This window comes from Linepithema humile, chromosome 8 (genome assembly GCF_040581485.1).
Source record: "Linepithema humile isolate Giens D197 chromosome 8, Lhum_UNIL_v1.0, whole genome shotgun sequence".
NCBI lineage: Eukaryota > Metazoa > Arthropoda > Insecta > Hymenoptera > Formicidae > Linepithema > Linepithema humile.
The window spans coordinates 5,312,921-5,337,024 of NC_090135.1; the positions used below are offsets into that span (position 1 = coordinate 5,312,921).

At 33.0% G+C, this 24,104-nt stretch overlaps 3 protein-coding genes and 1 pseudogene across 7 annotated transcripts; 3 read left to right on the top strand and 1 right to left on the bottom strand.

Moving 5' to 3' along the window:
- Positions 1 to 522: 522 nt before the first annotated feature.
- LOC137001734 (uncharacterized) lies at positions 523 to 957 on the bottom strand. The gene has a single exon (XM_067360852.1). The coding sequence runs from the start codon at positions 955 to 957 to the stop codon at positions 523 to 525; it is 435 nt and encodes a 144-aa protein (XP_067216953.1).
- On the top strand, positions 533 to 15,047 carry LOC105668149 (uncharacterized). 5 transcript variants are annotated; one of them, XM_067360654.1, is made up of 6 exons: positions 533 to 2,990; positions 3,760 to 3,936; positions 4,094 to 8,558; positions 8,707 to 13,939; positions 14,074 to 14,289; positions 14,848 to 15,047. In XM_067360654.1, the coding sequence occupies exon 4, from the start codon at positions 10,375 to 10,377 to the stop codon at positions 11,755 to 11,757; it is 1,383 nt and encodes a 460-aa protein (XP_067216755.1). In that variant the 5' UTR covers positions 533 to 2,990; positions 3,760 to 3,936; positions 4,094 to 8,558; positions 8,707 to 10,374; the 3' UTR covers positions 11,758 to 13,939; positions 14,074 to 14,289; positions 14,848 to 15,047. The 5 variants fall into 5 exon arrangements, 1 of the variants encoding a protein (XP_067216755.1); XR_010891549.1 differs by lacking the exons at positions 14,074 to 14,289; positions 14,848 to 15,047 and having other exon boundaries at positions 1,730 to 2,990; positions 4,094 to 4,226; positions 4,311 to 8,558; positions 8,707 to 9,336; XR_010891550.1 differs by lacking the exons at positions 14,074 to 14,289; positions 14,848 to 15,047 and having other exon boundaries at positions 1,730 to 2,990; positions 4,094 to 4,226; positions 4,330 to 8,558; positions 8,707 to 9,336.
- Positions 15,048 to 15,313: 266 nt separating this feature from the next.
- Positions 15,314 to 19,646, top strand: LOC137001574 (uncharacterized). Its single transcript, XM_067360656.1, has 5 exons — positions 15,314 to 16,054; positions 17,818 to 18,147; positions 18,528 to 18,669; positions 18,743 to 18,918; positions 19,009 to 19,646. Exons 1-5 carry the CDS (start codon positions 15,927 to 15,929, stop codon positions 19,250 to 19,252), a joined length of 1,020 nt encoding a protein of 339 aa, XP_067216757.1. The 5' UTR covers positions 15,314 to 15,926; the 3' UTR covers positions 19,253 to 19,646.
- A 1,702-nt stretch (positions 19,647 to 21,348) lies between these two features.
- LOC105669004 (uncharacterized) lies at positions 21,349 to 23,523 on the top strand (annotated as a pseudogene).
- The last annotated feature ends 581 nt before the right edge of the window (positions 23,524 to 24,104 follow it).

Here is a 24,104-nt window from a genome sequence, read left to right on the forward strand (position 1 = left end):
TCATGAAAGATCGTGCTGGTGTATCGGCGACAAATCCTTTTATTTTAATTGCATACAATTTATTATCAATTAATAATCCTTCTTGCTGCAGATTGTTAATTTTTTCAATAAACTTATTTAATTAAATATACATCTAAACATTTTGGCTTTGAACTGCCAGCAGAAAACTGCAACTGTAAAAGGTACAAAAATTACCGGCTGGAAAAATACTCGACATAATATTGGCCACAATTTTTTTGCACTAGATTTGAACAGGTATAAACCATCCGCATTTATTAGCAGCTCTATCACTTCTGGTATGGTGAACATTAGTGTCGATACACTGCTTTAGACCCGTTTCTACTCCAATGTAGACAAATTCTCCCATTGAGCCATCTAAATCTTCCATCGGTTCAATATCATATTCTGCGGAGGATGTACGCATCAAACTTTTAGTACATGCAGGTAAACTCGGTAACAATCTTGGTCGAAAAATGGCCAGTAATTTGTCGACGTGGGCATGTGAACATTGCAATCTACTATTCATTGTCGGAGTTTTGTTACTTTTATTGCTTCTTCATCATCATCTTGATTGTGAATATTATTTTCCTCAAGCACTTGATCCGGATCATTGTATTCAACCTTTTCGTCATCTTCTACATCTTTTTTTTCTAGCTTCTCTTCTTCTTTTCCTTTTGTTTCTTCTTTCTCTTCATCTTCTTCGCCATCTTCTACTTTTTCATTTTCTTCAGATTCTTTACCTCCTACTTCTTTATCTCTTTCTGCTGCTTCAGCGTGCTCTACAGAAATTTGTTCACGATACACATTCTCTGCAATTTCTTCTCCTTGTTTAATCACTTCTGCTAGCACACCATCTTTATCGCTATTTATAATGTTTATGTTTGTTAATTTTTGTATTAATTTTTTTTTTGGTTTTAAATTTTCGCTTTTGAAGCAATTCGAACATTTGTTTTTCATTCATAATTACGGAATTAATCTTAAAATAATTAAATTTATTTTTGAGTTGCTTCTAATAAAAATATGTATAACTTATTAAAAACACTGTATGTATATCTTATCAAAAAACACGGTTATATATTTACACTATAGGAGTTCTACTAACTAACAAATTTTAATAACAAAATAATCCAAATTACAATGAGCGAAATTTCCACGTGATCACAGAATTCAATCTAGAGTTTTATCAATTTATTTCGTTTCCAAATCCCGAAAAAAGTCTAGTTTTTAAAATCGGGTTCAGTCTATAGCCACTAGAATATATCCGGGTAGTTGTGTTAAAGTATTAATTTACGTATAAGATTTTCATACCTATAGTTTTCCGATCTAGAGCCTGCCTGGAAACTAGACAATAAAACCGTGACTAGTTTTATCAGAGTATTGCTGACTTTTTAAAGTTGCATAAATCTAGTAAAACCCGGCCAACTTTCTACCTAGGTTAGATTTTACAAATTGATGTATGAATATTAATAAACTACCTACATATGCACCTAACGTGCAACTTGCGAGAAACTTTCCCTGGTAATATGACTGCTTGACAAGCAAAGACAATCGCGCCATTTCTTTGCTTCTTGTAATTTGTGCTATAATACCGTAAATTGACTTTAATAATTGCGTCAATATACTAATGCAATTGCTGAAGTATTGGATTAGATTACATGAAAACCAATATTTTATCTATTTTTATTTTTTCTGGAGTTGTCTTATTCGAGATTATTATTCTAAAAAATTTTTAAGGCAGACAATCCTTTAGAAACTAAAGATTACAAATTGATTAAAATTCGATTTTTCAAGCCAAAGTAAGCGAACAATAAAACTGAGATTATTTAATGGATCGAATTTTAATTTTCAATTTGTAACCTCAATGTCCGAAGTATTGTATAATTTGATATGAAATTGTCTAATGCAACACAGTAACACTTTTCGAAGAAAAAGTTACATTATAATTTGGTATTAGTGTTTTACGAATATTATTTACGATTCTAAGATAGGAATAATATTAGGTTGTGTAAGAAGTAATGTTGCATTTTTCAAATAAATTTGTCTACTCTACATGTCTGGCAAAACGCATTTATACTAACACGAAAATTAAATATTTATTTGTCTATTAATTTCTAAAAGTTGTAATCAATTGTACACGTATTATTGTTTTTCATCCACATAAATACGTAAAGAATAATAATGTTATTCATTGAATAATTCAAAATTGCTCATTACAATTCAATGTAATATAACGTTACAGATTAATAAATTTACAATTAATGAAGTTAGCAGCTTATTGCGTTTATATCTAGATGTTTTTAATTTACAATAATTATTGAATACAATATCTTTACAAATAGTTATTTTTAATTATTTAAAATTTTTGTCTTTATGTTACTTTGTTTTTTATTATAAAACTTTAGGTAACGAGAAAGAAAGGAATATTATCAATAAGACATGCATCAATAAACTTTTAACTTTTTACAGAAATTTATATATTACGAATGTAGATATATATACATTACAAAGTAGAAAACTACGTATGCATATTTGTTTTTCCAATTGTTGCAATAATGTATTAATTGTAATTATAACAGTATCAATAAGTTGGGTAAATTATGCGTATTTCTTTCATAAAATTATTATCCAAAAAAAGTTTTATTTGAGATGTAAAAAATTAGTTCTGCATTATTTCTTAAAAACCATTTGTGTAAATGATATGTTGTAACGTCTTTTTCGCGATGGTAGACAAATAGTAACAAATAGAAACTGCTGTACCAACTGGACTTGATGTTACAGCGCCTCTTCATGACTTGGACTTTACAGTTTTGACTGCCGTATCAATATTTACATTCCAATGAAAAACTATACGTACTTCTTCGTCCTCATGTACCGTATTCAGTTACCTGCGTTCTGTAAGGAGAAACGGACACAATGGCAAAAATTATTGTAACAAAAGAACACGTGTGGCAATATTAAGAAAAAGTGTCGGATCACGAAGCAAAATGCAGGTTTGTAAACAGATATATGCTTACGTCGGGTCAAATTTCCATCAACATTTAATAAAAATGCATCTTGATATAAAAGAATACGAAGAAACACATGAAGGACGACAAGAATGGCCATGGATATGTTTCAAGTACAACGATACTTCACGATGTCTTCTCTATCGTGAGAAATTTCAATCTGATTTCCAATATTTAGTATCTTATTCACACCAGAAACATGTTAACAAAGTGAAGAATTATGTACTTTACGATTGGCTATGGAAATATTGTACGAGAATTGATTTTAAATAATAGTTATAGCAGCTTGCGTTTTTCTATCAACGTTCGTCAGTTTTTATTTATTCGGATGATATTTTGCACATTTATTTTCAGTATTATTACAAATTTTGTTGTTATCATTAATGCTATTATAAACATTGAAATTATAATACAGTATCAATTAATATTAATTTATATGAGTTTCTCCGTACTTTCTAATGTTTTGTTACATATAAAACAAAGGCAAAAAAACATTAATTTTATTATGTACAATTATATTGCTCCTTTTAGAAAAAATTTTCTCGTTATATTCAAGAATAAAACATCGAAAATATATGAATTTATCAGATCAATGCATTGTTTGAAAATGCGAGATAACTTGTAAATTTAATTTATAAAATACAAAGAGCTAAATTAATTCACAATTATTATTAGAAAAAAAATTTAATTTTATATTATTTTCTGACAAATTCACAATGCCAATTGATGTATAATAATTGTACATATGTTTCAGGACTTTTCTTAGGCGGCGGATTGATATTACTTGCTTCGGCATTGTCGGACGCATCATTAGAATTACCAGGAAATACAGTTTGCAACTAATCGCCGGCATGCAGATAGACGATAACGATCTACCGCAATATCATTTCGACTGGTACCTTCAACTTTCCGGGTTAGCGCTTATGCTCGCGTAAGTAGCAGCTGTTTTAACGATGTCCGGCTACATGGCGCAATTCTCTACAGTCGAGGAAATGGTGAAGTTGCCGATTAAAACACTCGCCCTGAATTATTCCACTCGATTTTAGCGACGAATCCACTCGGGATATTCATACCTTTTGTTTTTACAGGTGAGGGTCATGATTCCAGGCGCTGAGAGGAAGCTGAAAGAACAGAGAGGGCTCAGCTCGAAGTACCTCGTGAGGGCGCATCACAAATCGCCCGGACCACCACAGGCTTGACCTTTCAGTCAGCCAACGAAAAGTAGGTAAACTTATCGCTAGAGAGGGTATCCCGCGTGTGATGGAAACGACATATCGTAATGTTTGCATAATTGTAAAAATCAAGGGATCTTGGACGTTCGTAGAGATCCTACGGTCTGAGTATGTCAAGATCCTGAGATCGAAAAGGAATCTGAATAATCTAAAAAAATTCTGAAGTGCTGCGGGACACCCTGTAAAATGTAAGCGCACCTTTCTCATGCCTGGAGGAAAGTAAGTCCGCACTTCTGTGTCCTAGCGCCTCAAAAATTGGCCGAAGAAGGAACTTTGTTGCACTGCAAGTCGGCACCTGATATCTGCACGTCGAATCCACAGGCCATAAGTTACGTCGATAAGACAGATCTATCTCACGTCTTGCCGGCTTATTCCGATAACAAGAACAACGCGATACAACTTTGAGAAATCTGAGGGTAGCGTCGTAGATTTCCGCATGAGCGGATTCACCGATGAAAAAGGCTTTATCGATTCCCGGATTCTGTCTGATTTCGAGGGTTTACTGGACTCCAGATTCAGTAATTACGTCGACAAGAGTGAATCTTTGCTGGACACGCCGTTTGGTTACGACACCAGATTCGATACTCTAGCTGGCCAGACCGTTCCGATTATGCTGAAGAACCAGAACACGTCAGTGTCGGCTATTCAGTCGCAGTATATATATCAGAACTTTGGAACAATACACTCGGCCATCCTTCGAGTGTTGGCACAGGGTACCAGCTCCAGTTCCAATTCCAGCCAACGTAGCATGACTCTGCAGAATCCGAAGCGCAATTCGCAGATTGCTCAGAACGTTTTTAGCACGATGGAATGCGAGAAAAAGAAACGAGCGTCTGGACTGACCAGCAAGGCGAGCTTTCACACTGGAAGTGCTGTATGACCATCACTTTCACCTCCGACACCGAGGTAATTCCAAGAAGACAAGACTTCATTAGGAATTAGTTACCCGAATTAGTTGCGATTTACACGACGGCAATTTGAAGGATATCGATTATCGATTACTCATAAAGATACAGAGAAAAAAAAAATTTTTTTACAAACTGAATACGTAACTCTATCGCAATTATTAGTCATATAATCGAAATGTGTAAGAAAAAAAATACGTTTAATTATTAACGTCAAATATTTCTAAAGTATAAATTTTGAAGGAATATAAAAGAATGCTGCAATGCTGTTAATTAAATTTGAGATAATTTAATTCCAGATAAAGAATTGCAAATTTGTGCAAAAATGCAAATGTAATTTTCTACAATCTGTCAATAATATTATGAGTAATATATCATGTTTGCAAACGGAGAGATAATCGCAAATGCAATGTAAATCACTCTTATTTTAGACATTGAAAGAGTAAGGTAATGTTTGTCATTCGTTGTTAATACTTAGTTTTAACCGATATGTAATCGCATTTCAACTGAATAATCAATCAAAGAAAAAAGTTATAAAGTGGAATATTAATATAATCAATACATTGTAATATATTTGGTGGTTGAAATAGTCAAGATACTCATTTGGACGCAACTCGCTATTTTCGTTTAACAATAAGAAACTACGAAAATATATTGGTCTCAGCAAACGGATCATCCGTTGAAATAAGACGGGTAATAATTAAATATTTGCCTAATTATTTTCGACAATACACTCTAATTATACCAATAATCGAAAACATATCAGGGTGAATTTTTAATACAGTCGTTCGCTCAACAATGTTTTCCAAAACTCGCATATTTTATATACTTTGAAGCGTAAATATTTAATTTTTTCGTAAAAATTGTCGTTTTCATCTTATGAATTTACAATTTAGAGTAACGATATTACGCATTGGAACATTACTTTGAAAATGTTGAAAATGTGAGTTTTCAAAAATTGCTGAAAGAAGCCATACTATAGAAATAATTTATTTATATCGGAAAAGCGTTTTTTTGTTTATAATTTTACTAATTGAAAACGCTTCCTTTGAATTCGATCTTTTTCTTTATTTTTGTTTTTTATGTAGAACAATAATTGAAATAGATGGAAGATAATTTATGCGCTCACGCGAATATACATACGTACATGAAAATATTGTAACAATCGTAATTGAGTGTAATAAAACATTTTTTTTATTAATGTCAATTTTTTTCTTTTTTATAGTATTATTTCATAGCTGTATAGATGGCAAATTATGTACATCTCGTTAGATACACATTTATATATAAATATAAATTATTATAATTTGTAATAAAATATCATAATCTCATAATTATAATAATCGCTTATCTCTTTTGGTCGAATCCAGTCACCGTAAAAACGGAAGGTGGAGATAAAGGGGGCGATCGCCCATGCAGAGATAATACAATAAAACACGTACCAATAAGCTTTTAACTTTTTACACACATATATACATTACAAAGTAGAGAACTACGTATGCATATATATGTTTTTCCAATTAATGTATTTATTGTATTTATAACAGTATCAATAAGTAGAGTAAATTATGCGTATTTTTTTTATATAATTATTATCTGAAAATAGTTTTATTTCAGATATAAATAATTAGTTCTGCATTATTTCTTAAAAACAATTCGTCTAAAAGATATGTTGTAACGTCTTTTACGCGAAATAGTAACTGCTATATCAACTGGGCATGATGTTACAGCGCCTTTTCATGACTTGGACTTCATAGTTTTGACTGCCGTACCAATATTTACATTCAAACGTAAAACTATACGTACTTCTTCGTCCTCGAGTACCGTATTCAGTTATCTGCGTTCTGTAAAGAGAAACGGACACAATGGCAGAAATTATTATAACAAATGAAAACGTGTGGCAATATTACGAAAAAGTCTCGGATTACAAAGCAAAATGCAGGTTTTGTAGACAGAAATATACTTACGTCGGGTCAAGTTTCCGTAGACATATAACAAATATTCATCCTGATATAGAAAAATACGAAGAAACACATAAAGGACGACAAGAATGGCCATGGATATGTTTCAAATACAACGATACTTCTACTTCACAATGTCTTTTCTGTCCTGAGAATATTCGATCTGATTTTAAATCTTTAAAATCTCATTTACACCAGAAACATGTTAACAAAGTGAAGAATTACGTACTTTATGATTGGATATGGAAATATTGTACAAGAAATAATTTTAAAATAAAATGCACTTATTGTTCCGAAGAATTTAGTATTTATATATATAGTAATTTAAAGATACATATAGAAAGACATTCGGAAGAATTAAGAAATGTTCGAGAAAGATGTGACATAATTCTTTCGTCAGAATCCGTTAATAATTCAAAAATAATAGAAATTAAGGAAAACATGTGGGTATATTATAATAAACTGCCTTTTTTTCGAGCAAAATGCAAATGGGAAAACTGCGCCTTTGAATGTGATTATATTAATGATGACTTGCTTTCTCACATACGTAAAAACCATGAAGCCATATATAAATGGGAACGTGAAGACGGAAATAAAAAATCATGTAAATATTTGAAGTATTGGTGTGAATATATTTTCGATAAAGAGATACCACACTCAGAATGTCTCATGTGTGGTGAATTTCTGACTGTTTCTGAATCTATAGAAACACATATCTCAGAGAAGCATTCTGTGGAAGAAGAACGTTATTTCGTAGATGACCATTGGACAATGAAATATTTTAGACAATGTGATGACACTGATGAGGTCAAGTGTACTATTTGTTGCAAAAAAATAACCATTGTTATTAGGTCTGAAGTGTCATGGCATACAATGACATGTCATCCGGAAGAATTGCAATCAATTATTTCTAAAAAAGCCACGGATAAACTGAGGGACAATGATTACACATTAAAAGATTTTAAAGCAACGTGCCGAACTTGCGGCATTAAATCTTGTTATATCGATACAGCAAACTTTAATAAACACGTGAAAGAAAAGCATATAGACATATATAATCACGAAGAAGCACACGGACGCACGTTTCCATGGATGCATTTTTCGTATTTGACTTCATATTCCTTAAAATGTCGCTGTAATAAAGTTTTTGAGTTTAATAATGAGTTTAATAATGAGTTTAATAAGGACTTTTTAAGAAAGCATTTGGACGATCATCCTGTCGAGTACTTTCTTAACCCATCATTATACGAGAGCTGGGAATGGAAATACTGTACACAAAGTAGTAATTTCGAGGTGCAATGTAATATTTGTCGCAAAAGTAGAATATCACTTAACATTCTGTTATGGAATTTTGATCGTCACATTGTAGCTACACATCCGAACTGCCTGACAACTACACAGAGAACGCATGACGCAGCTGGACCATCAGGAAGCCAACCAAATTGAAGAAAACAGGTGACAATATGTTTTATTGATATTGCTGTTGATATCTTTATGTATTAATTTCTTACTTTTTCAAATCGTATTTAATTTAATAAATGTGTAATGAGATGAGCAATAACTTGATAATTTGTTTTTAATAAATATTAAAATATTTACATAGGTTTATCCAGTTTTTGACAACCGAATGATGATAACGACACTCAAGTAGCATCACAACCGACGTCAATAACGACAATTTTAATTTTGACGATTCAAATGATTTGGAGAACTTACACGAGAAAAGTGGCTTGTCTTTTTACGTACAATTATTCCTGACGTATAATTCGTTTCACGTTTATAAATTATAAATATATTTATAAATCAATGTGTCACATTGATAATACAAAGATACATTCTTGAAATTTATTAAATGCGCTAATAAATTTTGTTTATGTACTATGTTTTAATTTATAAACTATGCTTATAAGTTTATAAAGTAAGACGATATTATGAATTAATCATCGACTTTATTGTAATCATAAAACTATCGATGATTTATTTAAGAGCACTTATAAATATTTTAGTTTTATATCATTTTTATATAAACTTGGTTGATCATGCAATTTTTATATTTTATTCGTAACTGTATTATAATAACTTCTGTAGAGATCGCCGCAAAGTAATACATTAATTATCAGTAAAATATGTCAATTCTTAATTCTTCCAGTTGTATTTGTTCGAGAATTGTGTTAAATAATATAACCATACAACATGCAATTATTCGAGACGTTTTAAAAACTAATTATGATAGAAATTAATTCTTTATTAATAAAATGGCATTTGAAAACAAATATGATATGGTTTATTTATTTAATTAAAAAAAAAATTTTTAAGTATTATTTATTGTAATATTTTTTTGATTAATTTGTTCTGCATTTTTCTAAATTTTCTGATTTAATATCTCCTCTGATCTAATTGTTATAACCGAAAATAATATTAAATATATTCGATAATTAAAAGCGTATTCAATTGTTGCTAAGAAAATGTGTAAAATACAGAAATTATAACATGTTCTTTTTATCATTTATTTTTTATTCAAGCTTATTTAAGAGTTGAACATACTGAGCATATTGTAGAATTATGAATAATAAAGTTGATAAAATCAAATAATTTTTAGTTCACAATAAGATATAGTAAAAAACAATTAGTATATTGTTATGCAATTATAAATTTGATTGAAGTAGGCATAAGAATAGCATAATCATTATTTTTTATATAAATTTTTTATTCTTTTATTTGATAGTAATATCTGGACGTCTTGTATAATAAGTATAAATTATTGTGGGATCCGAATATTCCCGCGCTGACCGATAGAAAATTGTCACGCCTAGAAACGCGAGTTTTTGTTTATTAATAAGAGGAGGCGCGAGGCGTCGTCCGAGGAGTTAGTCGAGAGAAGCGATCGGAAGCGAACAATTGTACACCGCCTTATTTGTTTCTTTTCATAATTAATACTTAATAATAATAAATCATATTATTCCTACAACACTCTTTTGGGGGCTCGTCCGGGATTTAGTGAGCTAAAAACGAATTTAGGCTGGTGTACGACGACGATTTATAATAACGAGTGACGATGAGTTAAGACGACGTGCGGTACAAAGAAAAGTGAGTAATTTTCGGGCTACCAGGCGATATATAATACGGCGATACGACGATACGACGATACGACGATTCGTGAGCGTGTCGAGAGGTAGGGTGCGAAACGAATAAAGCTGTTCCTACGACGTGTTTCCGCGTGTTATCGCGATATGAGATAAAGATGAAAACTACAACGACGAGAAAAACCTGAATGGCTTCGGTAACGAAAGATCTGAAAAATCTTAAAGTGGTCGAACTGAAGGAGATTTTAAAGAGAAAAGGTCTCAATACTGCGGGTACTAAAGTTGAACTAGTAAAGCGATTAATAAGCATTGACCCTTGCGGTGAGTGGTCACGCGCGAGTGAAAAAGAGAAAACAGCCATGGCAACTGGAAGCGGCACAGCGGATGATGCGGCCATAATGAACGACGCCAGAGATGATTGGATGCATCAAACAGAAGAAGCAAGTCAGTACGACGAACCGGAAGAGGTTAGAGAAATTCATCAGCGCGAGATCGAATTATATCGGCGAGAGAAGGAATTAGCGGAAAAGGAACTTAGGTTAGTGCAGCGCGAGCTCGAACTTTTGCGGATGTCACGAGGTAACGAAGTGCTGCCCGTTAACGAGGCGACAACATCGAGAACAAGAGGTGATCGAGCTACAGATAATGCATCGGACGCATCGGTGCCGCGAACAAGAGTAAATATTACAGCAATGGCCAATCTTCTTCGTGAATTTAATGGCCGAGCAGAGGATTTTGAAACATGGGAAAGACAGGTGTGCTTCCTGCGAGAGGCGTATGAGTTGGATGATAACCTGACGAAGATTCTAATGGGCACAAAATTGAAAGGACGTGCATTAGATTGGTTTCACTCTAAACCCGATTACATTGCGATGACATCCGATGAACTACTGGCTGGATTACGCGGCATGTTCCATCACCGACCAAATAAAATCACCTTACGACGACGCTTTGAGGATCAAACGTGGAAGAAAGGCGAGTCGTTCCACGACTATGTTTATGAAAAGTTCATGTTAATGGTCAACCGGATTGCGGTGAACGAAGACGAGATTCTTGGATACATCATCGATGGCATCCCGGACATGAATTTGAGAAACCTAGCTCGAGTCCAGGGCTTTACCACGCGAGAAGAGATGCTGCAAGCTTTTGACGAGATACTACTGGAGGATAGGCGATATACGACTTCATCAACGACGTCTAAGGCTAACGACGATGGTGCTAAGCGCAAGAATAATAAAAGTTTTAAAGACAATAAAGACAATAAAAGTGAGAAAAAGACCGCGAGCGATAAAAAAGAAAATGTGTCGGCTAAGCGTTGTTACAATTACGGCGAAAAGGATCACGTTAGTGCGAATTGTCCTTCGAAAGAGAATGGCATTAAATGTTTCGAGTGTAATGAGCGTGGGCACGTAGTTTCAGATTGTCCGAGTAAAAAGAAAGTGACGACGAATAATTGCGCGCTAACAAATTCTCAACCGCGTAAACATTCTAAAGACGTGTTAATAAACGATACTCCGGTGCAAGCAATTATTGATACGGGTAGTGGTATAACGATTATGCGAGCCGATTAATTTATTAAAATTGGATCATCGACGCTCGAGCGTAAATCAGTATCATTTTGCGGGATAGGTAAAGGACAGAATACGACTATCGGGAAGTTTCATGCAAAGTTAACTGTCGACAGAAATTTTTATACGATAACTATTCACGTGATTTCAGACAAACTTTCGAGACACGGATTACTAATCGGGAAAGATTTTCTAGATACTGTCGAATAAACGTTAAGCTTGGTGTTACCACTATTAGTCCCGTGAATGAAGATGGTAACGTTCCCGCTGAAATATATCAAATCTCAATGGACAATGAACCAGATATTAATTCGGTAGATTTGTCACACGTGCAAAGTAGTAAGCACACACAAAAGGTACAGTCTCTAATAGATAATTACAAGCCGGAACAAACGCACGATGTATACAAATGATCGGTATACAAATGAAATTGTTGTTAAGTGACGAAGAGCTAATTAATTTACGACCGCGACGATTAACTCCTGCCGAAAAAGACGAAGTAAATACTCTGATCGAAGAATGGTTAAAGGTTGGAATTATTCGACTCTCAGTATCTGATTACGCAAGCCCGGTTGTACTAATTAAAAAAAGGGACGGTTCAACGCGAATTTGTGTAGACTATCGATTGTTAAATAAAAAGATCATTAAAGACCGTTACCCTTTGCCATTAGTAGAAGATCAACTAGACGCGTTACAAAATGCAGAGATATTTAGTACTCTTGATTTGAAAAATGGGTTTTTCCACGTGCCAGTTGAAGAATTAAGTAAAAAGTATACGGCATTTGTGGTGCCAGATGGGCACTATGAATTCAATAAAGTACCGTTCGGATTGTGCAATTCGCCCGCCGTCTTTCAAAAGTTCATTAATACTGTTTTCAAAGAATTGGTTAAAGATCATGTCGTTCTCGTTTACATGAATGATTTGATAGTTCCGTCAGTCGATTACAATAGCGGGCTCGAAAAACTTGAACGCGTACTAAAAGTGGCGAGTCAGAACGGATTAATTATCAATTGGAAAAAATGCAACTTCTTGCAAACACGAGTTGATTATTTAGGTCACATAATAGAAAATGGACATATTCGTCCTTTGGAACAAGACTGAAGCGATAAAGAGTTTTCCAACGCCCACTACCATGCGGCAAATACAAGTTCTTAGGATTAACGGGTTACTTCCGAAAGTTTATTCCCGGTTATTCAATTATCGCACGACCTCTCACAAATGTATTAAAGACGGGAACTAAATTTAAATTTGAGTCGTTAGAAACAAATGCATTTAATCAATTGAAGTTAATGCTCACAAACAAATCCGTGTTAGCGTTGTATAGAGTTGGCAGAAACTGAACTTCATACAGATGCATCATCCCATGGATACGGTGCTATCCTTTTACAGCGAAATATTGATGATAATACAATGCATCCTGTGTATTTCGCAAGTGGTAAAACAACTCCGACAGAACAAAGATATATAAGTTACGAATTGGAAGTTCTCGCTATCGTTAAAGCCAGGGTTGGGAAGTAACTCGTTACTTGTAACGAAGTTACAGTTACAGTTATTTTTTTTCGGTAACTATAACTTAACTTTGTTCCTTTTTCTTTATCTATAACTGTAACTTAACTTAGTTACATATTTATGGTAACTAGTAACTAATCTAACAGTTAATTTAATATTCTATATACGGTTGTATTAATTGTAAGAATTAGGGCCTATCCAGACAAACTTGCATAGTCGCTTAAACAAATGCATAAGGAAATTGATTGGTCCATAAGCAAATGCATAAGGAAATGGACAATCAATTTCCTTATGCATATGTTTATGCGATTATGCAAGTTTGTCTGGATGGGTTCTTAATCTAATGAATTCTGCACACAGAACGTGGAAACGGTTGCCGTGCGGCAAAAAGCGATACAATAGCCAATCAGTGTACTGTTTTTCTGAAAGCTGAGTTTATTGGTATGCGTTGTTTCTTGCCGTGCGGCAACCGTTTTCGCGTTCTGTGTGGAAAAGTCATAAAGGCCTCTTAGTATGTGAATGCGTGTCAACATGATGCCATATTAGATATATCAGTATAACAGACAGGACGACGATTAATGTTAAAATCGAGCAACAATCTAATCCTATCAATTGCGATCAATTGCAATCATCAGAGCTAGTGTACAAACTTTATTCATAACAAATGTTGTTGGGGTAAGTCACTGTGTTATTGCGTCTGATTCCTAGCGCAGTCCGGAGGATAAAATTGTGCATACCACGTGCTGCGCTCATGGGATAGCACTACATAATGTTTAAACGTAACGTTTTAAACAGTGAATTGTGTACAGTTTTAGATATAAAAAATTCAGGTAATGGATAAGGAGGCATCTCAATCTTCGGAGAAAGAATGTAAAATGCCATGGCCAGCATATGCAGAAATATTCGAGTTACAGAAAAATCTTGGAAACGAAAAAAACTGGGCATTTCTATGTAAAATTTGCATTGGCAAGAAAATTATTCATGCAAGTGAAACTTCAACTGCAAATTTAAGAAAACATATAAATGTAAGTTTTTATTTTTATAATATTGATACATTTTTTATTGAAAAATTCTTATTTTTGGTGTAAAGTTAAGATTATTTTTAGTACTTATGGGTTATCATACTCCCATCAAATTTAGTCACTTTTTAAATATAATTGTTATTCTAGTAGTCTTAAAAAATAAATATAAATTGAAAATTGTGATAATAAATAATAAGCGAATAACAATTTGTTCACTGTAGAATCTTGGTTTTGTAAGGTGTTATACATTCAAATCTTTTGCTTATTTAAATAATAATTAATACAGCTTTTATTTAAATTAATCAATTTGATCTGTACAAATTATATATACAATATAAGGAATATGATAACTCATAAACTTCTTATTTTATATAAAATTGAAGGAATAATTTAGTTTCTTTTTTGCATAAAAATTGATATTATAAACTATAATACTAAAATATGAATAATAATAAAACTAACTGCAATAATAAATAGACATTAATTAAAAACACATAATATATAATAAAATTAAATAATATTAGGAAGTTATATTTTTAATTCCTTTAATTTAACTTTTAGATTTTCAAGAAACAATTAAATGAAAATTACATTCAACCTTGAATTAAATATGCATAAAAGAGTAGGTATCAAAGTATGACATGGCTTGAATATATTATCGACTTTTTTCAATTTAGACAATTAGGAATTGTCTAAATTACAAATTTTTGAAAATTTAGACAATTTCTAATTACTAATTGTCTAAATTGAAAAAAAACGTGCATAAAAATTCTGTTTTTTTTTAATGCAAACAAATGTTAACACTGTACTAGCTTTGCAAATTTAAATCTTTCTTGTGAGATTTTTTGTAAAAATTCTTTTTACTTTTCAAAAAAGTTTTTATTATAATATTATTTCTCTATTCTATGAAATTATTTATGTACATATTTAAAATTGATATTTTAGTCTTGATAGATCTATCTGTATTATATTAATTATTATGTATTATTATTTTTATCTTTTCTCTCTCTTTCTATCTCTCTCTCATTCTCTCTCTGTATGTGTATATGCATGTGTGTGTAAAATTTATAGGCAAAACATTCACATCTGTTGAAAAATATAGATAAGACAAAAGTTAAATTATCAAATAAACGTCAAAATAAAGATTCTCTGAATAATATTGGTCCAAATAAATGTCAAATATTGGAAAGATGGAGCTCTGGGAACTCAGCAGTTACTCAAAAAGCATTAGATAAAGCTATACTGCGCTTTATTATCGAAGACATTCAACCTCTTTCCATTGTAGATAGTCTAGCATTCGTCAATTTGTTTAGAATTGGACTTCCTTCACAAATCCGCATAATGTGTAGAAAAACATTAAGAGAAAAAATTTGTGAAACATATTTTAAAATAAAAACTGCCCTTAAAAAAAAAATTGACGGAAATAGAAATAGTTGCGACAACGGCAGATTTATGGAGCAAAGCAAAAAAATTAGTGATATTATTTTATATTTTTCTTTTTTCTTTAAATTGTAATTTTTTCATGTTTTTATATCTTATAAATAAAAATCTAAATTTGTAGGAGTTACTTAGGAATAACTATTCATTGGGTGAATCCTGAAACTTTAGAAGGGGAATCGGCTGCATTAGCTTGTCGTAGGATGAAAGGCAAACATACATACGATGTTTTAGCTCGTGCAATTAACTCGGTCTATCTCGAATATCACATCCAAAATAAAGTGTGCTGTACAACAACCGATAACGGATCAAACTTTATTAAAGCTTTTCGGTAAGAGTTTATGTTTTAAAAATATACTTTGTATACTTTTTAAATATTTTTTACACTGCTAATGTAAGTTTTTATATTAATATAATATAATTTACAAAAAACAAAGAATAATTAACATATATGTAGGATCGCGTCAAGAGATTTTAGGATTTCAGAAAATTACCTCTTTATGACAATTACGAACGGATAAATGCTTTTATTAGATAATGGTGTACAGATAGTTTCTTTGCGTCTTTCTCTCTCTTATTTTTTTCTATAGAAATCAAATCTCGGCAATTGAATAAAATTATCAACAATGACGCAAATAAATGACATCCACCTCGTTCACGTGCACTTCTTTTTCCACATATAATACAAATAATTAACTGAAACAATTAAAATATATTTAAATTATAAACATATAATTAACAAAATATAATTAACATATAAGATATTTTAATATAATTTATAAATAAAATATATTAGGACCTTGAATAAGTTCTCGCTGTTTTTTTTGTTAAAAAAAAACATTAATTTAAAATATAAGGCTTACAATAACTTTACTCAAAGTATTGTCCATCATTAGAGACCACTTTCTCCCATCTTTCTGGCAGTAATTGAATCCCCCGTCGAAAAAACGATTCATCTTTTGACGCAATCCATGAATCGACCCATTTTTCGGTTTCTTCGAAAGAATGGAAGCGCTGCTCGCTCAAACCATGCGCCATCGACCAAAACAAGTGGTAATCCGAGGGGGCTATGTCCGGTGAATACGGCGGGTGAGGTAGAACTTCCCATTGAAGCGTTTCCAGGTAAGTTTTGACTGGTTTTGCCACATGTGGCCGAGCATTGTCATGTAACAAAATGACTTTGTCGTGTCTCTGCCCGTATAGTGGCCGCTTTTCTTTTAGAGTTCGACTCAAACGCATCATCTGAAGTCGATAGCGAGCTCCCGTGATAGTTTCATTAGGTTTAAGCAGCTCATAATAAATTACGCCCTGCTGATCCCACCAAATGCAGAGCAGAAGTTTCGAACCATGGATATTCGGCTTTGCCGACGATGTTGATGCATGGCCGGGCTTACCCCACGATTTTCTACGCTTAGGATTATCGTAGTGTATCCACTTTTCATCTCCAGTGATGATACGGTGCAGAAAACCTTTTCTTTTATGCCGTTGAAGCAGCAATTCACACATGAGAAAACGTCGTTCAACGTCTCTCGGCTTCAACTCATACGGCACCCAATGTCCTTGCTTTTGGATCATTCCTAACGCTTTTAAACGTTTTGAAACTGTTGACGCATCTACTTGCAATGTTTTCCCGAGCTCTACTAGCGTCTGACATGGATCTAGATCAAGCAATGCCTCCAATTCTTCGTCTTTAAACTTTGTCGGTGCTCCAGAACGTTCTTTATCTTCAAGGTCAAAGTCATTATTTTTAAAGCGCCTAAACCAGTCTCTGCATGTCGTATTCGACAGAGCATTGTCACCATATGTTTCAACAAGAATTCTGTGTGCTTCAGCTGCAGATTTCTTTTGAATAAAGCAGTGCAATAAAATTCCCCGCAAAAACACTTTATTTGGCACAAAAGTAGACATTTTCGCAATAGGTAATTAAACACGTGGTTGACACTGTGGTAAACTGTATCTACTAGAATTTGAGGTTACATATAGTACTACTTAGCTGATGCGTTTCCGTACGAAATTCCATGCACAGAGTGCCGCTACGTCATCTTTTAAGAAACAGCGAGAACTTATTCAAGGACCTAATATATTTTTTTTTAGAAGTTTCGGAAAGGATGATGATGAGACACTTACTACTGTAGAATTTAACGATTTAAGTGATCTTTTAATTATGGATGATGTAGAAGATATGAATACAGAAAGTTCGCTTATTCTTCCGCCTCACCACAGATGTGTGAGTCACACTTTAAATTTTGTCGCAGTAAAAGATTCCAAGAAAGCTATAGATAGTAACGTTTTATACAAGAAACTATACAGATTGACATTTGCTAAACTAACAAAATTATGGAATAAACAGAATCAGTCTACACAAGTAACTGATAAAATAAAAGAAATATGTGGTGTCTATTTAAAAACTCCCGTTATTAAAAGGTAAAAAAATTTTTTATTGTGGAAGATAGTAAATATGAGATTTATTTGATCTTAGAATTAATTATAGTCGTAACGTTTTTTCATCAATATTGAAAAGATAATAATATTTGCGGTGTTTATATACGAGCCACTCGGTTTGCTGGCTTGTATATAAATACCGCAGATTATATTACCCTCTCCACACAATAATAAAAAACATTATAATTATCATCACTTCTACGATCAAATTAATTGCATATTTACTATCTTTCAATATTAATCACATTGTTCAAAATATTTATTTCTATTTCTCATTACGTTTTCATTCAATTTTGTGTACAAATATAAGTATTTTTTCTAGAATAAATAATTTTCTATACTTTCATCTTTTATTTTAATAGATGGAACTCGACTTTTGATTCTATACTGCAATTAGTAACACTTTTGAAAAATGATTCCGAAAAAATTAATCAATGTCTGGATTATAGCAATTTGCAAAGACTAACAGAAAACGAAATTAAATTTATAGAAGGATATTGTCAGGTACGTCTATAGATAGATTGTATTATGTATACATTTAGTGAATTTCTTTCATTTTTTTTTGTTTTTGGATTAGGCAATGAAACCTTTGGCACAAGCCTTAGATATACTACAAAGTGAGTCAGGGATATATATGGGATACTTATTACCAGTCTTAAAAACTTTACAAGAAAAATTAGAAAAACTCAACAAAAGTGGATTTACTAATTGTCAGTCACTAATTACAGCTATTCAACAAGGTTTAGATAAAAGGTAATTTGTTAATTTAATTAACACGCATGTATTTATTATTATTTAATACAAAACAATATTTATTCATTGATTTGGAACATATAATTTTAGATTTTCCACATTACTTGAAAAAAAAGAGCTAATCATCGCAAGTTGTTTGCACCCAAAATTCAAGTTGAACTGGATAAATGGAGAAGAAAGGAAACTTGCTAAAAATTATTTAGAAGACTTATTAGGAATCTGTTCTAATGAAAGTTCCCCAAATCCTGATGAAAACCTCGACGATCACGATGACTTTTTTGCTTTTAACCAGCAAACAAAAGACGTCGAGTCTGCACAAGAAGAATTGCATTGATTCTTAAAATCAAATAATTGCAATATCAGTATGTTAAATGATTATACCGCAATTAAAAACTCTTTATTAAATACAACACGGCACTTCCGAGTAGTGCATCTGTTGAACGAATGTTCAGCGTCGGTGGTTCTGTAATAACGCCACAAAGAGGACATCTTCACGATGACATAATTGAATATCAAATTCTTTTAAAAATTAATAAACATTTTTATTAAAATTTTGGATATACAGGGTGTCCCTAAATTTGCGCCCACGGAGTACAAGGCGTGATACTTTAGGCTAAAAAAAACAATTTTTTCCTTTAGCAAAATTGCGTGCGATAAGTAGTTTTTGGAAGGAGAGCAGGTTGAAGTAAACCAATAGGCGTTCTGGTGTAAGTGGCGCTCAGGGCCGGCGCACGCGCTTTGCTCACTAGTATCAAATTCTTGACTAGTATTTACAAGTAATGTTAAAACATTAATGCTTTGTTATAACTAGTTTACTATGAATTTATTTGTATTTTAGTTATGACTTTATTTTAATTATACATATGATTAGTTAGACTATACTTAGGACTCAAATAATAAGAATCAACTTGAATACTGAACCGTGATCTTTTTCCATATTGTATTATTTAAAAAGTGAATAATTAACAAAATAAATATTGCTTTTATTTCTTACGTAATAAAAGAATAAAAGAATTGTTTGATTTCGTAGATCTATCTAAAAATAGAGACAAATGTAAATAGTAATGTGCTTTGCGAGCTAACCGTTTCTATTCTTCTAAATTTTTTTTTTTTCATCATTTTCTTACATTTTGGAAAATTTTCTACAAAAATATCAATTGTGCCGCCGGCATTAGCATAACCCAAGGTACACTACGAGGAGATTGCACGGTCGGACTTGTACCTCGCGCGCGCGCGCGCGCGCGCGTGTGTGTGTGTGTGTGTGTGTGTGTGTGTGTGTGTGTGTGTGTGTGGCTCTAAAAAGGACTGATTGAGAGTATTTTAAATTTATAAAAAATGTTCAAAATGTAAGCCTGCCATTTGTATGCAAGCATTGGCTCTGTGGATGAGACTTTGTTGTGTAAGCTGGAGCATTTCCGGTGTAATACTGCCTACTGCACAGTGAAGTTTTTCTTCTAATTCTTTCAATGTTTCTACAGGATCTTTATAAATAAAATTTTTTAAATAACCCCATAGAAAAAAGTCGAGTGGATTCAAATCAGAAGATCTTGCTGGCCATGTGACAGGGCCGCCTCTTCCAATCCAAGAATTTGAAAACTGTGTATCTAGATAATGTCTAACACGTCTACTATTGTGAGGTGGTGCTCCATCGTGTTGAAACCACATAATTTGACGGATATTTAATGGCAAATCCTCCAAAAGATCTGGTAAATTATCTCTTAAAAAATTTTCGTAATCGTTTCCTCTTATTCTGTTCGGAAGAATACAGGGTCCAATTAATTCATTTCCTATAATTCCAGCCCAAATATTAAACTTCTATCGAACTTGGAAACTTCTTTCTCTGATTATAAAAGGATTTTCTTCTGCCCAGTAATGCATATTGTGTGCATTGAGCAATCCCTCTCGAGTAAATAGAGATTCATCAGAAAATAAAATTCGAGCACAGAATGCATTGTCTCTGTTATTTTCAAATAACAGCCACCGACAAAATTCGAGACGACGTTCGGCGTCACCTTCTCGAAGATGTTGCACTAGTGAAAAATGGTATGGATGCATACCTTCGTTTCTTAAAACACGATGGACTATCGATTTTGGCACATTTATTTGATTTGAAATGGAACGAATGCTTTTTTTCGGTTCTTCTTCGATTCTTCGTATAATTTCCTCCTCCGCATGAATCATTCGCATATTTCGTCCACGTCCAGCGTCTGGACGATGAATGATTACACTGCCTGTTTCGCGTAATCGAGTCTCTACTCTTCTAATAACTTTTGCATCTGGATGACGTCTATGCGGATAAATTTAGGCATATCGTCTAGCAGCAGGGGCAGCTTGATTGTTGCATTGACCTGACCGCAATATCATTACGGCTGGTACCTTCAACTTTCCGGGTTAGCGCTTATGCTTGCGTAAGAAGCAGCTGTTTTAATGATGTCCGACTATATGGCGCGATTCTCTACGGTCGAGAAAATGGTGAAGTTGTCGATTAAAACTCACGCCCTGGATTATTCCACTCGATTTTAGCGACGTATTCACTTGGGAATATTCATACCTTTTGTTTTTACAGGTGAGAGTTATAGTTCCAGGCGCTGAGAGGAAGCTGAAAGAACTGAGAGGGCTCAGCTCGGAGTACCTCGTGAGGACGCATCAGAAATCGTCGGGACCACCACAGGCTCGACTTTTCGGACAGTCAACGAAAAGTGGGTGAACTTATGGAGACGACATACTGTAACGTTTGCAAAATTGTAAAGATCAAGAGATCTCGGACGTCCGTAGAGATCTTACAGTCTGACTATGTCAAGATCCTGAAATCGAAAAAGAAACCAAACAATCTAAAAAAATTCTGAAATGCTGCGGGACACCTTGGAAAATGTAAGCGCGCCTTTCTCATGCCTGGAAAAAAGTAAGTTTGCACTTAAATTCCCGCATGAGCGGATTTACCGATAAGGAAGGCTTTATCGATTCCCGGATTCTGTCCGATTCCCGACAGAATATAATCAGTTTCACGGATAACAAGGAACCCGCCCAGAAGCAACGGTATGCCGAAATTTCCACGAGAAGCGCCGATCAGAACGTCGTAGATTCCCGATTGAGTAGTTTTGCCAGCAACGAGAGTCTTCTAGACTCCAGACTCAGTAATTACGTCGACAAGAGTGGATTTTTATTGGACAAGCCGTTCGGTTACGACACCAAATTCGATACTCTAGCCAGACCGTTTCGATTACGCTGAAAAACCAGAACACGTCAGTGTCGGCTATTCAGTCGCAGTATATATATCAGAACTTCGGAACAATACACTCGGGCATCTTTCGAGTGTCGGAACCGAGTACCAGCTCTAGTTCCAATTCGAGCCAGCGCAGCATGACTCTGCAGAATCTGAAGCGTAAGTCGCAGATCGCTCAGAACGTCTTCAGCACGATGGAATGCGAGAAGAAGAAGCGAGCGTTTGAACTGGCCGGCAAGGCGAGCTTTCACACTGGTGGAAGTGCTGTATGACCATCACTTCCACCTTCGACACCGAGATAATTTCAAGAAGACGAGACTCCATTAGGAATTAGTTACCCGAATTTGTTGCGATTTACACGACGGCAATTCGAAGGATATCGATTATCGATTAAAGATAGAGAAAAAAAAAGATTTTTTACAAACTGAATACGTAACTCTAACGATTATTAGTTATATAATCGAAGTGTGAGAGTAAGTAAGAGAAAAAATACGTTTAATTATTGACGTCAAATATTTCTGAAGTATAAATTTTGAAGGAATATAAAACAATACTACAATGCCGTTGATTAAACTCGAGATAATTAAATTCCAGATAAAGAATTGCAAATTCGTGCAAAAATGCAAATGTAATTTTCTACAATATGTCAATAATATTATGAGTAATATATCATATTTGCGATCGGAGAGATAATCGCAAATGCAATGTAAATCACTCTTATTTTAGACATTGAAGGAGTAAGGTAATGTTTATCATTCGTTGTTAATAACTAACTTTAACCGATACGTAATCGCATTTCAACTGAATAATCAATAAAAAAAAAAGTTATAAAGTGGAATATTAATATAATCAATACATTGTAATATATTTGGTGGTTGAAATAGTCAAGATACTCATCTGGACGCAACTCGCTATTTTTGTTTAACAATAAGAAACTACGAAAATATATTGGTCTCAGCGAACGGATCATCCGTTGAAATAAAACGGCCGATGATTAAATATTTGCCTAATTTCTTTTGACAACGTATGTACTCTAATTATACCATTAATCGAATGTTGATATTTATCATTTTCCTACATATTTGCATGCATTAAAAAAATTCTTTATATATAATTTTTATTGTATACTAACAATTAAAAGAATAAAACAAACTAAATTTTGATAACATATTTGTTTAAATTTAATAAATAGAATTTTATAATTAATGTAATTATATATTAATTTGATTTATATATTTATTTTGCATTATACACCAAGAAGCGTTATGTGGAAAAGTTATTAAATTGTGCACCGCAATGCAAACGGTCACAAAAATCATTAATTTTATTAAAGGTGGCAACAAATTCCTCAGCCATAGAAAATTTAAACAATTTCTTACTGATCATAACGCAGCCTATACAGATGTGCCTCTTCATTGTGAAGTTCGTTGGCTTAGTGCAGGGCATTGCTTAGAAAAATTTTTTGCAATACGTAAAGAAATCCTCCTTTTTTTGCAAGAAATATCTATATCGAAATATGAAGAATTCAAATCGTTTTTTGAAAATTTAGAATCTCTTTCCGAATTAGCAATTATAACTGATTTAACTAATCAGCTTAATATTTTAAATTTACAGCTGCAAAAAGCGAATCAAAATATTTCGCAATTAATTACGCATATTGATTCTTTTCGGAGAAAATTAATTTTATTAAAAAATAATTTAGAAAAAGATAGTTTCCATTTTTATCCGTATTGCCAAATTCTTTTTAATAAATATGGTATAAATTGTAATTTTAAAAAACACGTTTATATTCTTGACGAAATTATAAATCAGTTTAATACGCGTTTGAATGATCTTTTAACGCTTCCAAACAATTTAATTTTATTTGAAAATCCTCTTATCGTACAAATTGAGGAGCAAAATGTACAATATCAGGAGGAACTTTGCACTTTGCAAAATGATTTTTCTCTCAAATTACGATTAG